Below are 14,463 nucleotides of genomic sequence, written 5' to 3' on the forward strand. Positions count from 1 at the left end.
AGGAAAAAAAATCCAAAATTAAGAAAAAAATCCAAAAAAAAAATACTTCAAAAGTAATAAATGAATTCGATAATTTTAAATAGTATTTAAAACTAAAACGTTTTCCAGGTTAATTCAAAATTTAATTGCAGTTTTTTAAAACAAAAATTTGATAGAAATTTTCCAACGTGTTTAAAGAACTTTATTTTGTGGATAATTGAACACATAACATTTGTCTTAACATTATTATACAACACAATATGTTATATACTCCCATTTGTAAATGATATTACTGATTGGACTTCGTACAATGTAAAAAATTATATTAGCTATTTTGGGAACAAATATAATCCTTTGAATGATGATGACCTTGAAGAAGACGAAAAAGAGTTTTGCTGGTGGACAAAATACTACGTGTTCAAACATCAAAAGGTTGTAAAATGTCACAATTCTACTGATACATATATAATAAAGGATTGGCTATAGTATTTTATCGTTGTCCTATGTTAACACTATGAGGAAATTAAAAAAACATGTTGGCATATATATTGTTGATTTATATTTCTAGAGCATATCATAAGATATTTTTCAAAAATGTATATTTATTATTGATTCATAATTACAGAAAATATTCCAAGAGAATAAACATGTAAGTGTGATGTTCAACAAACTTCTACCAAGAAAATCAAATAAAACCCATATTCCTGAATATTATTTGAAAACTAAATCAACAACAATACACGTATATACCTAGTTTAAAATAATGACTAGTAATTATAAATGAAATAAGTTTTTTTTTAAATTAAATCAGCTATACGATTGTGAAATAGAAAGTGTTCCGGAATTTAACGGATTTGAAGACAATTTAAAAAAATTCAGAATCTATGGTTTTGATCAAAAGAATGAAAAGGCAACAGTTGTTGCTATATTAAAAGTAATTATTTGTAATAGGTATATTACGAGTTATGACTTTTCTATCTTAAACACCAGTGACACCTAGTACCTATTGTCTTACAAGTAAAATACAATTACATAGTTATAGTGTTGCTATAACGTCATATAAAATTTATTCCATTCGTGGCAAGTTTCTTTCCACCCGTATACTATGGTAATTTGTATATTATTTTTCCTCACACGTTAGTACTTACTGCCATACAACTTAGGTTCAATTTTATTTTAATGCGTATTTTGTATATTGTGTGCGTATTCATTTAGGGAAACGTGCATTTGTATCCAATGCCAGTTGGTAACGACAAACAAGGAACGTCTCAAGAACAATTATTTTCAAACACTGCATATCAAATATGGCCAGGATTGAAATCGAATGCGGCATGCAAAGTCGTCGTGCGTGCTTATATATTGAGAGCATACAACTTACATCCCGGCGATATTAGTGGACTATCAGATCCATATGTAGAAATTGTCTTAGGGAAATCCATTCGCATATCGGATAGCAAAAATTACGTCCCTAAAACATTAAATCCTGTGTTTGGCAGGTAAATATAAGTTAGACACAAAACAACGTGTCCAGAATAAAGCGTAGTTGTGTGCATATTATAACATATATATAAACAATATAATATCACATTATGTTTTGTATTCAGCGGTGGTGGTTTACATTCAATGACGTAACTATGACCTTTTTTTTTGGGGGGGGGGGGATATGGATATTTGTCAATAATAGCAGGACAAACAAATATATTTAATAAAATAAATGTTTGCATAACTTAAATGTTAAATAATACGAGTATTAAACATTTATAAATAATTTTAATTTAATAATAAATGTTATCATTTTAAATCGTATACGTTAGAGCAGAGGTTCTCAAACTATGGTAAGCGGGAGACTACATGTCGGTACGCGAAAAGCCACAAAATGACAGAACGGAGAGTAAATAAATGACTATTTTAAATTGTGTTTGAATATGGTCACATGGAAATAGACATAAGTGGTACACGACTGATTAATAGTACACACGAGTGGTACGCGAAAAAAAAAGTTTGAGAACTAATGCGTTAGAACTATCTGACAAAGAAAATGAGTAGCTGTGATGGCCAGTTTTTCACGCTAGCCTCAGACTTAAAAATGTTTTAGTGGCAGTAGTTGGTGCTGCAACCGCTATCGAATTAATTTAAATGTACATAATACAATGTTCGGTCTTGAGGCCAATATCGTTAGATAAGATTAAACTACCCTACCAAACCCAACGAAATCGATTACGATTATTATAGGTATAGCTATCTCGGCTCGTGGCTCTTGGCCCGTGACTGTGTCGAGAAACTGTGGTGTGGTAACTTATGTGACTAGCCGAGCAGCGCGCTTCACTCTGTGCGAAGCATCACCATTTCCACGGTGGCCTCTATACTCTATATTATAGAGTCTATAATACCAATCCAACACGAGCCACGAGCCGAGCCACGCGTCGTGCATTACATCATGTAGTATTTTTATATTGGTGATGACTATAGGTATCTGTTAACTTTAAAATATAAATTAAGTTTGATGAAGTTATAAAAAGTACTTTTGTGATTTTCTTAAAAATTATTAACATTGTTTTATATAATTTAAAGTTACTACAAAATATCATTTTTGAAAAATAGCTATATTTTTTTGAATGCCTATATATAATAATACATTTTTAATTTCATCTTCCGAAACAAAATATTTTTACAAATGTCATTACATTAAAATTGAATTTTGAATAAGTAGTTAACTGTGTATATGTGTTTGAAATTTGAATTTTTAAGTTTATATGATTGGAAAATAGTGGATCAATATTTTGTTTGGAATAACCCTGTATCACCCACTCTACTCGTCAAAACTGTTAATGCTTATAACTTATAAGTAAACTACTCTTCTAAAATTTGATTTTGTAATATTAATATATTGAAATTCATAGAAAAATATTTTCCTTCAGAATATCAAACTAAAAAATGTATGCATAGTCATTCAAAAAAATAAAAACTTAAACGACTACGATAAAAAATTTAAAATGACTTAAACATTTGGTTAAACATTAAAAGACTTTAACTTTTATTTTTTTTTTTTACTTTTACTTTTACTTTTTTTTAAAGATTCAATGACTTAAACATCTAAAAAAAAGTATTGTCACAAATTTTAATATTTTTATTTTTTTGAGAAATTGAATGTTTACCGAATCACCTTGTGGACTGTACATACTGTGATTCTTGCATGGGCAGGGAGGCCAGGAAGGGGCTCGAGTATATTTAATTAATTTTCATTTGTAAAAACAAAAAATACAAAGAATTTATTTTAAACCATAAGAAACATGTATTTTTAATTTCGATAAGGTGTTTTGAAAGAGTAATATCGTTCCCAGAATGTTCAACGATGAAAATAAGAATTATGGATTACGATAGAATCGGGAAAAATGAATTGATCGGTGAAACGACAATTGATATAGAATCGAGATATTACAGCAAACATAGAGCTTACTGTGGACTACCAAAGCAGTATAACAAGTAATCAATAGATGAATATATAAAATACCGTTCATTCTTATTTCCGACATACTCGTATATTATGCAATAGATAAAAAAATGAAGTCTGACACAAATTCACTATAATATACTAAACTATATGTATATCGGATTTTGAACATTTAATCGGTATGGGTTAGTGGCACGTTGCACGTGTCACGATAGTGGTTTTGAAAGCATTCGCCTCAGTCAAAAAAATATTCTGATAAGAACTGTTAGAACTGTTCGTGTAATTTATAATCATCTTAATTCATGAACGAGGTATGACACAATCAATACGAGGGTTTCTTAATGAAAGTAGTTAAGAATTCAAATTTAATGCTTATCAGTTATCACATTTAAAGTAGTTGACTTTATAGTATACATCGCTGCCATAATTGAAAACAGTGCAGTACTTAACATCAGTGTTAATCACCTTCAAATAGATCTCTTAAAAGTTCTAATGTTTTCATTTTTACTATTTTTCTACTAAATACGTGGGTCTTTTCAATAAACATTTAACATTTGGGAATCGATATAAATCATGAGTAATAAAATATAATAAGTATAAATACTATGAATTATATTGTGGTACCTGCTGTTACTGTGAATATTAAAGCTTGAAAATGGCTTCCTTTTAATACAATTTTAATTTTCAAAAAATCCACGAAAGGAAGATGAATTGAAAATACACCGTGAGCTAGATCATTGTTTTGGTGAAAAAAAATTAATAATGGCCAATTTTTTTTCATGTTATCTGGACATCTGGCTATATAGGGAATAATGACTGTTGAATGAAGGTTCCTACTGGACAGACAGTCAATCAATATTATTATAAAAAGTATAAACTCAATTGAGATAACGCGTTAGATAAAAGTGACCAGATTTGTGAAACAAACATTGGGTACTTTGCCAAACAAATTGTCCAGCTCAAAGAACATTTTCAATACAATGTTTTTAACCAAAAAAGTTTCTACACTCCCTTAACCCCCCTTCCTCTACCCACCGCAAACCATATTCTTTGAGATGTTTTGAAAATGTTTGTGAAAGTTTATCAAAAGCAACCCATTTTCGGGCGTTGATAATAATAAATAATACTAATAATAAAAATATATATAGTAGGTAAAACAACATAATAATTGATGTCAATCTGCCATAGTACTTAGCCATTTTATATCGACTGTTGAATGGCACAGAATAACTATTATTTAACTATAGGTCACTTATTATTATTATTAGAATAATTATACTGTGGTTGAGGTAGCTAAGCGAGCGCCAGAGACTAGCGCCTTTGATGTTCTATATTCTATATAATTCCGTTCTGTCCCTTTTTTATATTATATCAATTATAAACAGTACAATTTTAATCATGTATCATTTGTTTTTATGATTTTTAATATTAATTTTTTAAAACTTTGTCCATTATATTTAGGGATGGATACAATCGTTGGAGAGATAGTGAAAAACCTTCAAAAATTTTACATAAACTGTGTTTGTTACATTCATTGAAACATCCAATATACACGACGAACAGTGTTACAATTGGTCTTAAAACATTTCACGTCCACGAAGAAAATATTGAATCCGATAGACAATCATTGGCATTGTATGTATTAAACCATTGGCAAGATATGCCAGTTGTTGGTTATCATTTAGTGCCCGAATATGTAGAAACTAGGACATTATATAATCCAGATATGCCTAACTTACATCAAGTAAGATAAATAATAATAACTAGGCGTAATAAAGATAAAAAAAAAATCGAATTTTTTTAAGGGGACGTTAGAAATGTGGGTCGACATGTTTTCCAGGGATAGTAATATTCCTGAAATGGTAGACATTAAGCCACCAATTGTTGAACTCTACGAACTTCGTGTAATTATTTGGTCAGTCACTGATGTAAAACTCGTGGATAGCAACTTTTTTACAAAAGAAAAACACAGTGATATTTATATCAAAGGGTTCATAAAGCTGAATTTTTTGATTTCAACTTTGATAACGTATTATATTTTTGTCTTAGATGGTTGCCAGGTGTCGAAAAACGATCTACAGACGTTCATTACCGATCATTGAACGGTGAAGGATTGTTCAACTGGAGACTGAAATTCTCGTTTCCTTATAATAAAACGGAAAATATTATTGTCTACAGAAAAAAAAATTATTTTGGTTTTGACCACGAAGAACAACAATTTTCTCCAAAGTTAAATCTTGAAATTTGGGATAACGACCAGTTATCACCGGATTTATACATAGGTAAATTAAAAATTTTATGACGAAAGTTATGAGTTGTTTGTATTGACCCAAATCTCATACACCGTACAATTCAGGTTCTTTGACTTTGAACTTGCGCAATATGCCTCGTGGGGCAAAATCGTCATGGATGAGTAACTTATCCGAAATGTCCCGAATAAACTTGTTCAAAGTAAAAAAAACAAGTGGATGGTGGCCATTTATTTCCACGGAAAATAATAAAAATACTATTGTAGTAAGCTCTCTACTAGTTAGTGATTAAGCTTTTTCTACACAAAGAATTATAAAACAACTCTGTTAATTGTGTTTAACAAGGGTAAAGTAAATGCCGAAATTCAAATTATGACCAAGCAAGAAGCGGATAAATCACCAGCTGGATTTGGTAGAGATGGTCCTCAACCTTTGACCGTACCGAAGTAATTCTATTTTGCTTCATAATAAACGACCGTGGAATAATAATCTATAATCTAACATTTACAGGAGACCGTCCACTCATTACTTAAAAGCAATTATGGATCCATTTAAGTTTGTATTCCGAAGTTTATTCTCAGCTAACAGAACAAAATTTTTAGTTATTTTATTAATTGTTTTTGTGGTATTGTTTTTTCTCATAATGATTTATGCGATTCCAGGAAACTTAATAAGAATACTATTTGACAAGTTCTTCAAAAAAAATTAACATTATTTTATTTTTATTTTTTATAGATAAAATAATGTTGTAAATTAAATCTTAAATAAAATAAAACTTATAACTTTAAGCATAATTAGCGTTGCATGGTTGTTGAATATAGTTTAAGCAAAAACCGCGATTACCCATGTCATTTGGCATTTCTACAGCATTTGTGTGAAAAGATAACCGAAAAGGCCGGACACTACCTGTGAACAAAACGTTATCAAATATTCAAAATGGTCATTAAATGAATAATTTTAGTCAAAGATTTTCCGAATTTTTAAATTTATATAAATAGAATATTTTCAAATTTTTGAGATTCATGCAGATTTGTTGTACTACTCAAGAAGTGCCCTGTGAAAATACAAGATCTATTTTTTAAATGATACCTCCCTTTTCTACTGTAAATTATTTAGTGGATAATATATTTATGTATACATATCTGTTAATTATTATATGTAATTTTTGCACCCTGTTTCTCTGTACAATAACTACCAAGCTATGTAAAACCTATGTAATCTACCTAACTACAACGTATATAAACACTCATACAGTCACCATATATGTTATAATATGTACAATTATCACTTGGCATTTAGTAAAAAAAAAATAATAATAATTTTATGAAATGGTGTGTCATGATCAAAATCGAACGAGTACTTTTTGTATTATTTAACTTTGTATACTATGGATCAGGTCCATGATAATGGGTTCGGAAAACATGGGAACTATCAACGTGACTTGAAAATTGTAGTAATTAATGAAACTCATAATTTTAGTACCTAATGTATTTATTGAATAAAAAATTAGGGTGGCTGGGGAGCATGCTTGGTCAATTACCGTGGATAGGTAGGTTACGAGTAGTATAATATCAATAACAGGCTACTTGATTTATAAAGAAGAAAAAACCTATAAGTATACCTAATTACCTACTACATAATACGTATCATCATAATAACTAATATATAGTATTATATTACGAGTAGTTGTGAACAAAAATAATTTCAACAATATTCCATACGAAAATTCTAAACTTTCTTACTCATAACGGTCGTTGGAATTGTAGTGTAGTCTGTGTTCAAAGTGCCACCGCATAGTCTGTCCACGCAAGTATTCATGCCGGACGCCACGGGCCCTTGCTTACTCGAAACGCACGGTATTATTAGGTAATCAGAATTACACGGACTTGATCCAACGCTACCCACATTCGCTTGCACCGGATTTTGACCCAACGTATTTCCGGTCAAGGTGAACGCGTGGCTTCTGTTGTTCACTACAATATCAGGTAATTATTATGTCCGTGAAAATATGTGTTTTACATTGTTAGTTAATTCTCGCTTTTTCTTTCTCAACCGGTGAACATATAGCGATTTAATCGACATTTAACCACTCACTTTGATCGTCGCAAGCTGAATACTGTACGGAACAAAAATTTCGCTCCGTCCTCAAGCATATTGTATAATCCTGATTTGACAAATGAAGGCCGAATGAGGATTCGTAATTAAACGACTTCAGCGTACCCGATACTCCGGTGTAATATTGCAAGCAACCGGTGTCGGCTAGAGTTGAACACAATAGACATAATGTTATTGTAAATGCTTGAACAAATCGGTATATAAATAACGGATATGATTTGTACCTAGGCGATAGCCAATAGGTAACTAGTATATATTACCTAGTCGGTACCTATGATTTGGATGCATAGCTTAAAAAGTCATGTCTTAGAATGTCAAGTTTTAGAATACAAAACCTTCAGAAAACAACAATGTCATAGCCAATGTTTTTATAATACTTAGACAGTTTTTTTTTTCAAAAAACCATATATTAGATCATAAATAATTGAATAATTAATACAATTTGATACACAATAGGGTAAAAAAAGAAAATTATGAACCCCCCCCCCCCCCAAAAAAAAAAATCAAATATTTGTAAATAAAAAATAGAAAATCATAATAGGTATTATAATCATAAATGATCTAAGTAGTTAAATTAATTTGGAAATATCTGCAATTTATAAGTAGTTGTATGTACTGTAATATTAAAAATGGTTTTTATATAATATATTATATTGGTACCCACGCAATATATATATTTAACTTTTAACTTTTTTATTAGTAGGTTTTAGAATTTAAGTGTAGTATGATTTCAAATTTGTTTTTAAGTTCTGAGGAAAAACTTCGATCGTGGTGTAAACAAGATGTTTGTAACTAACCCTTTGTAATTGAGTCGCAAGGTATCTGGCTAACTTTTATCTTCCAGTTTCTTTTTAAAAATATGCCACTTGTAACCATTGTCAATATAATTGGACTTGTGCCCGTGCCAGCATCCACGTACACTATAGTTAATCAAAACATTAATAATTAATTATTAATCTCCAGTGACAATACGTGAGTGTGTTTATAAAACGCGTCATTTTACAGACTGGATATTGCATGTATAGTTACAAGAAAAAATAATTTAAAAAATCAGGATGAAAAAAGGTAAAATTGTTTTTGTAATAATGCGTTGTGCCAAGTATACGTACTGTGGCTACCGGTTGCCAGTCCGCAGATAACAGGTACGGGATTCGAACCAGAAACGATGAACTGGTCATTGTCGCATTGGTGGTTGACAGGCTCGGGCCCCGTAATGGAAAAACGTTCAAAATCCAATCTAAAAAATGTATTTGGTATACAGATCAATTCAGTGACCTTTAATATATGATGTACATTACGGTATGACCGTAGGCGCAACTAGGGTTAAAATTCTTGGGGAGGGGGGGGGATGCTACAGCATAACTAATAAAACTATTAATTAAAAATAACCAATATACTGCAGGGCTTAATTCTAAATCAATGATGGATATTTTTGGAGGGGGGCTAAATCGCAGTCGGGAGGTGGGCTAAGCCCCTCCCTAGATTTCCTCCTTAGTTGCGCCACTGGGTGTATAATTTTTATATTTTTTTCTCGTGCTCTATATACACACCTGAACTGACAAATATACGGAGATAATTTGTGTATAGTCACTTGACACGTCCCGGTGTTGTTCAAGCCGTCCGGATATCCTGCATTCACAAAATATGTGCCGTTTTCTCGGATGGTCTGGCCACATGTAGACAATGCTAGATGTGTATGATATTATATTATGGTACGAGGATTGTTTTAATAATCTTAATCTATACTAATATTATAAAGAGGAAATAAGATTTGATTGTTTGTTTGTATTGAATACGCTCAGAAACTACTGAACCGATTTAAATGAAATTTGGTACATAGATAGTTTAGACACTGAGAAAGGACATAGGCTACTTTTTAATATTAAAAAGAGCTATGAGGGGTTGAAATCGGGGATGGTATTAATATATCTAGAGTAAACTAGTTGGTAGATATTAATTCTTCGATTTCTGGCTGGCAGATACCGGTGTTAAATGTCGTATTTGGCATTTTGTTCTGTATAGTGCATATGCTCAAGATTTCACTTATCGACAGTGCCTCAATGGTGACGGAAAATAACTGTACAATTGATGTAGGTATAATCTATTAGGCTAAATCCGGATTCACAGCTACGCTGTGTGCCATGTCGTGCGAGGGCATGGTAACTATATGATGGTTACAACTGGTAACCGTATTGGCTTAAATGTTGCAGAACTGAAGTCAATCCTTATTGATGTACCCGGTTGTGACTTGGTCCGTACACGATACCAAAAAAGTGTTCTCCAATCACAATGCGAGATTTGATGGACACGACACACGACGTAGCTGTGAATGAGCCTTACAAGAAAATTTGATCTTACACAGACAGCAAACGCCGTATGAATTAGCACACGACCCGATGGGCACTCCTCGGTGTTGATAGCATTCGGTAGATGTCATGCAAATGCCGCTGTCTCCGGACGACGAGTAACATGGTTCGTTGTCGAATTTGACGATTGTGAACAGCGAGAGCACTGTAAGGTCAAGCGAAAATTTAGAAACGACGATATTACAATTTCGTCTGGTTTCAAACAAAAGCGTATAACACTATAATATTATTCTACGCGAGCAAGGGTGTATTGGAGAGGAGTATACTCGTATAACAATATTAACAGAGAAATGAAAACAAATTCATTCGTTCGACAAAACATATTCATTTCTTAAGTATACTGTGGGTACCATACGGTGAATTGGGGGGGGGGGGGCAGTGAGTGTATTATTGTATTATTAATTGTTTATTATTTTGTTTTGAACAACATTTTTTCTATTAAAATTCCGTAGTGGTTCCCCGTGACCCGCCACAGTCACACGACCACCACACTATAGACTCGAGAACTACGAACATTATGGAATCATAAATATAGCTGATGTGTTGTTCGGAATTCAGATCACCGACTGAAAATATTTACAGTAGATAAAAACAGATTTATATTATCGCTACATACGTAAATTAAATGGATATAGATTGTATTTTTCGTTTTTTTTTTTAATAACGCGTGTTGTTTGAGAACTAAGTAGTATGCGTCAATGGCATGTTTTTTTGACTAATTTTCTAGGGAGAACATTTTTTCGAGATTTGTTTTTGGAAAATATGGCGTATACTTAAAACATTATTTACCAATACATCCCTGCAATATAATATTATAATGAACTGATGGTAGGTATACTGATGACTTACATCGGTTTTGTTTTTTTAAACTGGACTGTCGTTTTGTTCCTGCTCTTAAAGGACGGTTACCTTTAAAGATTTCAACCGCCCTATCGTTAATTGTCTAAAATAGAATACAGAATATTTAATTACTCCACACTAAAACAATGAGAATAAACTTTAAAAATACGGCCAATGTGCAGTTAATACCTCCTAATCCCTTAGAATAGAATGTAATTAATCAGATACCGGAATAATTGTAGTTATCTATCAGGAAGCGAGTAATATCATAAAAATATAATTGTGACTGGGACTCCATAAATCTCGTGTTAAAATAAATGTTGCTAAAATTATTATGTTCTGTAATAAATTTAAATTATCAAAATATACCTTTAAATATAGAGATGTGTATTAAAAAATTAATAGAAAAAAATCATCACAATTTATGATAGTATTGTTATGAATGTAGTACAGGGCTAAAAAGATAAGTTTCACCATTAATTCTATAATGTACTAATCTAAAATTTGTTATATTATATAATCAATGATTTTACTCAGGTCTCTATCCTCAGAGAGTAATATTATTATTTATTAGCATAAATAAATAAAGCCACTCTATTATCTATAATAAAACTTGATCTAATTAATTTATACGCTATTTGAAGTGGTCCATTTAACGTAAGACACGAATTATTTTGGAAAATACTGACGTTTTTGAAACTACTTCTCTTACGTAATTTTAAATAGTTATAAAACATTTAAAAAAAAAATTATACTATACATTTTGAGCGTAGTTAAAGAGATTGTAAATATAATACAACTAATACAAAGGGACCTTATAAGTTACTTCACTATAACAGCTCAAAAATAATAAAGATTCATACATAGGCATGACTTTTTTTTAGATGCATTTGAAGTTCAAACATTGGCAAAATTCATTAAAATCCCAAAAATTTGAAAATTATTTTCCAGTTAGAAATTCATAAATATTTTTCTATCATAGCTAACATTATAAATTTTAATAGAAGATTTCTAACAAGTTTCCTAAGACAATGTAAAATCAAAAAAAAATGTAATGATACATTCATGAGATATTTTCGATTTTTATTAATTTTTTTTAATTTTCAAATTTGATTTGTATACAAGTAATCTAGGAAAGTCTCCGCTCAAAACTATTTTTGGTATGCAATGATTTATTACAATGCCATACTCGACAACTACTGCACAGCAGAGTGGTACCCACGTCCACCTTTTTTTTACTATTTTTCATAGTTATAACTTATAAGTATAGTCCATGCTTCAAAAAACTTTAATATATGCTGTAAACAATTTTAAAATATGCTTGATAAAACGATTATAACGTATTACTATTTATGTTTTTTTTTCATTTGAATGACAACACATTTTTTTAATATCATTTTCCGAAATTAATATTATTGTGAGTATTATGATGTGTAATAATTAATTTTCTTAGTTAAAATTAATGCAATTTTTGATGAATGGAGAAGTGGGTCAACATTTTGCGCATTACACTTGTACCACTACTCCACTCAGCTAATCAACACATAAGCGCTCGTTGTCAATGTAATTTTGTCCACAAAAAGTGGATTGATAGTATTATAAATAGTATTATAATAATAATATAATTTTCAAATTTTACAGAATTGCTAAAAATTTGAAAATTCGGTGTCGGGCCCCTTTAACACTACTAACTCATAAGCAATGTACTCGTTAAAATTCGATTTTTATACATCGAAGTATTCCAACAAATATTCTATTTTGGAATGAGGAATTAAAATTGCACGTTGTCAAAAAATAATTTAAAAATGATAACAATAAAAAGTTGTTAGGTACCAGCATGCAAAATAATATTTTCAAAAGCTTAATTTTTCTTAAATAATGAGTGTCTTACATTAAATAGATCAGTTAAAGCTTTAGTTTCGTTAAGCACTCAATAGAACACAGAATGAAATTTAATATAATATTAAATCTATTTTATATTTCACCTAACCTAACAAGTAGAACTGTATAATATTATTATAAAGAGTAAGTAGGTACTATTTCTATCTACTTACAGTATTTGAATTCGGAGTATCAAATGAAAGATTCGAAGACGACACGACAATCGGTGTTACCAAACTTATTAAAATGAATAATTTTAGTTTTGAACTCATCGCGCAATCAAAAAACGACATAGACATTTCTGAAGAAAATTGTACAAAGTTGTTTGTATAGCTACCGGCCAAGACACATTTTACTATCTTACAATATACGTAGGTATGCAATGTTCACAACTGAGCTCGTTATTTTTATACGAAAAACGAATTCTATAACGCCATTGTTTCGCTAAACCAAATAATAATTTTCATTTTCACCAAAGGTACTTACTAAAACAACAATGAATGCGGACCAACTCGTTATGCACACATTAACATTGTAAGTCACTTAAATTACGTTCCAATGATTTCTTCTTTTATTTTTGAGACAATTTTCCGGTTAAAGATTTAACGGATGTTATTATTGTTATACAACTTGGTATTAAATTTGTATAATTACAATGTAGTTTGTCACTATTCAAAACTAATTAAAAATGTTACTAGTTTCTATAAACATAATATTATACAGAACTCACCAGTTTTAATAAAGGAAAAAAGTTCCTCACTATAAATAACCATTAGGTAATTTATGCAATCAGTGTAGTGTCAGTCAGGGTAGCGTGGCCGCTGGCCCAGTAATTTTTAATGGGCCCTGCGCCTCGTACGAACTTAGGCAAATTTAACTGTCTTTTGATTTGTATACATCAATACATTTCAATAGTAACATAATATTATATTGTTTTTAATTAAACATGTATTAGGTATTTAGGTATTCAAAATTATTTTTATCATAATAATTTTAAAAAAAACTTATAACAACCGTTTTTTTTTGTTGCAGTTTACAAGTATAAAATAGTACATTATTGTATTGTAAAAAAGTGTTAACACGAATAACTTTTAATTTGACTTTTTCTTCCGCATAAAAATGATTTTAAACGTCCCACTCATCACGACTCATATAACATATATTTGTTATATTCAAGTATACGTTTTTTCATTTGGCTATGGACGCCCAGTATTGAAAAATATGCAAGGGTCATCGGAAATTGCCGGGTGGACCAAACAAACACTGTATAAGAACTATTTTATTATGCAATATAAGTATATAGCTGCAATCTGCATACATCCATACATTGTCAATTGTCACATTATAGATAAACGTAAAATACCTATGCTAGTCAAATAAAATAATACGTAATTTAATAAACGTATGCAATAAGCAAATAAAAAATAATTCAATAGCATTCTTCACAGATTTTATGGCTTACTTTTTATAATATTATCACGTATTATATATTATATTAATGTAGGTACAAGTACTCGTATGGCTGCAAACTGCATTCTACTTTGCTCGCCGTTGCACATGATTTTTTTTCGGGACAGAGATG

At 30.6% G+C, this 14,463-nt stretch overlaps 2 protein-coding genes across 5 annotated transcripts; one reads left to right on the plus strand and one right to left on the minus strand.

Annotated features, from left to right (window-relative positions):
- Positions 1–114: 114 nt before the first annotated feature.
- LOC111041012 (fer-1-like protein 4) lies at positions 115–6,470 on the plus strand. 4 transcript variants are annotated; one of them, XM_022325150.1, is made up of 10 exons: positions 115–411; positions 605–1,087; positions 1,195–1,475; positions 3,292–3,462; positions 4,892–5,174; positions 5,236–5,420; positions 5,480–5,712; positions 5,787–5,944; positions 6,025–6,125; positions 6,190–6,470. In XM_022325150.1, exons 2-10 carry the CDS (start codon positions 1,085–1,087, stop codon positions 6,386–6,388), a joined length of 1,614 nt encoding a protein of 537 aa, XP_022180842.1. In that variant the 5' UTR covers positions 115–411; positions 605–1,084; the 3' UTR covers positions 6,389–6,470. The 4 variants fall into 4 exon arrangements, with proteins under 4 accessions (XP_022180842.1, XP_022180843.1, XP_022180844.1 ...); XM_022325151.1 differs by having other exon boundaries at positions 605–913; XM_022325152.1 differs by lacking the exon at positions 3,292–3,462.
- LOC111041013 lies at positions 6,390–13,247 on the minus strand. The gene is made up of 9 exons (XM_022325154.1): positions 13,055–13,247; positions 11,010–11,103; positions 10,153–10,305; positions 9,345–9,480; positions 8,904–9,031; positions 8,592–8,714; positions 7,774–7,938; positions 7,422–7,652; positions 6,390–6,585 (listed from the first exon to the last, which is right to left on the minus strand). The coding sequence occupies exons 1-9, from the start codon at positions 13,178–13,180 to the stop codon at positions 6,464–6,466; spliced, it is 1,278 nt and encodes a 425-aa protein (XP_022180846.1). The 5' UTR covers positions 13,181–13,247; the 3' UTR covers positions 6,390–6,463.
- Between the last annotated feature and the right edge of the window lie 1,216 nt (positions 13,248–14,463).

The sequence above is a fragment of the Myzus persicae genome, unplaced genomic scaffold, assembly GCF_001856785.1.
Source record: "Myzus persicae strain clone G006 unplaced genomic scaffold, MPER_G0061.0, whole genome shotgun sequence".
Lineage (NCBI taxonomy): Eukaryota > Metazoa > Arthropoda > Insecta > Hemiptera > Aphididae > Myzus > Myzus persicae.

What these genes read in the sequence shown, in the direction of transcription:
- LOC111041012 (XM_022325150.1), top strand. An exon ending in CTACCAAAGCAGTATAACAA is followed by an intron (nt 3,463 to 4,891) that starts GTAATCAATAGA and finishes CATTATATTTAG; the next exon opens with GGATGGATACAATCGTTGGA. An exon ending in ATAATAAAAATACTATTGTA is followed by an intron (nt 5,945 to 6,024) that starts GTAAGCTCTCTA and finishes GTGTTTAACAAG; the next exon opens with GGTAAAGTAAATGCCGAAAT.
- LOC111041013 (XM_022325154.1), bottom strand. Translation starts at nt 13,180, where the DNA reads ATGTCTATGTCGTTTTTTGATTGCGCGATGAGTTCAAAACTAAAATTA. An exon ending in TTGCGACTCAATTACAAAGG is followed by an intron (nt 7,939 to 8,591) that starts GTTAGTTACAAA and finishes GTTCAACTCTAG; the next exon opens with CCGACACCGGTTGCTTGCAA. An exon ending in TTCAGCTTGCGACGATCAAA is followed by an intron (nt 7,653 to 7,773) that starts GTGAGTGGTTAA and finishes CTGATATTGTAG; the next exon opens with TGAACAACAGAAGCCACGCG.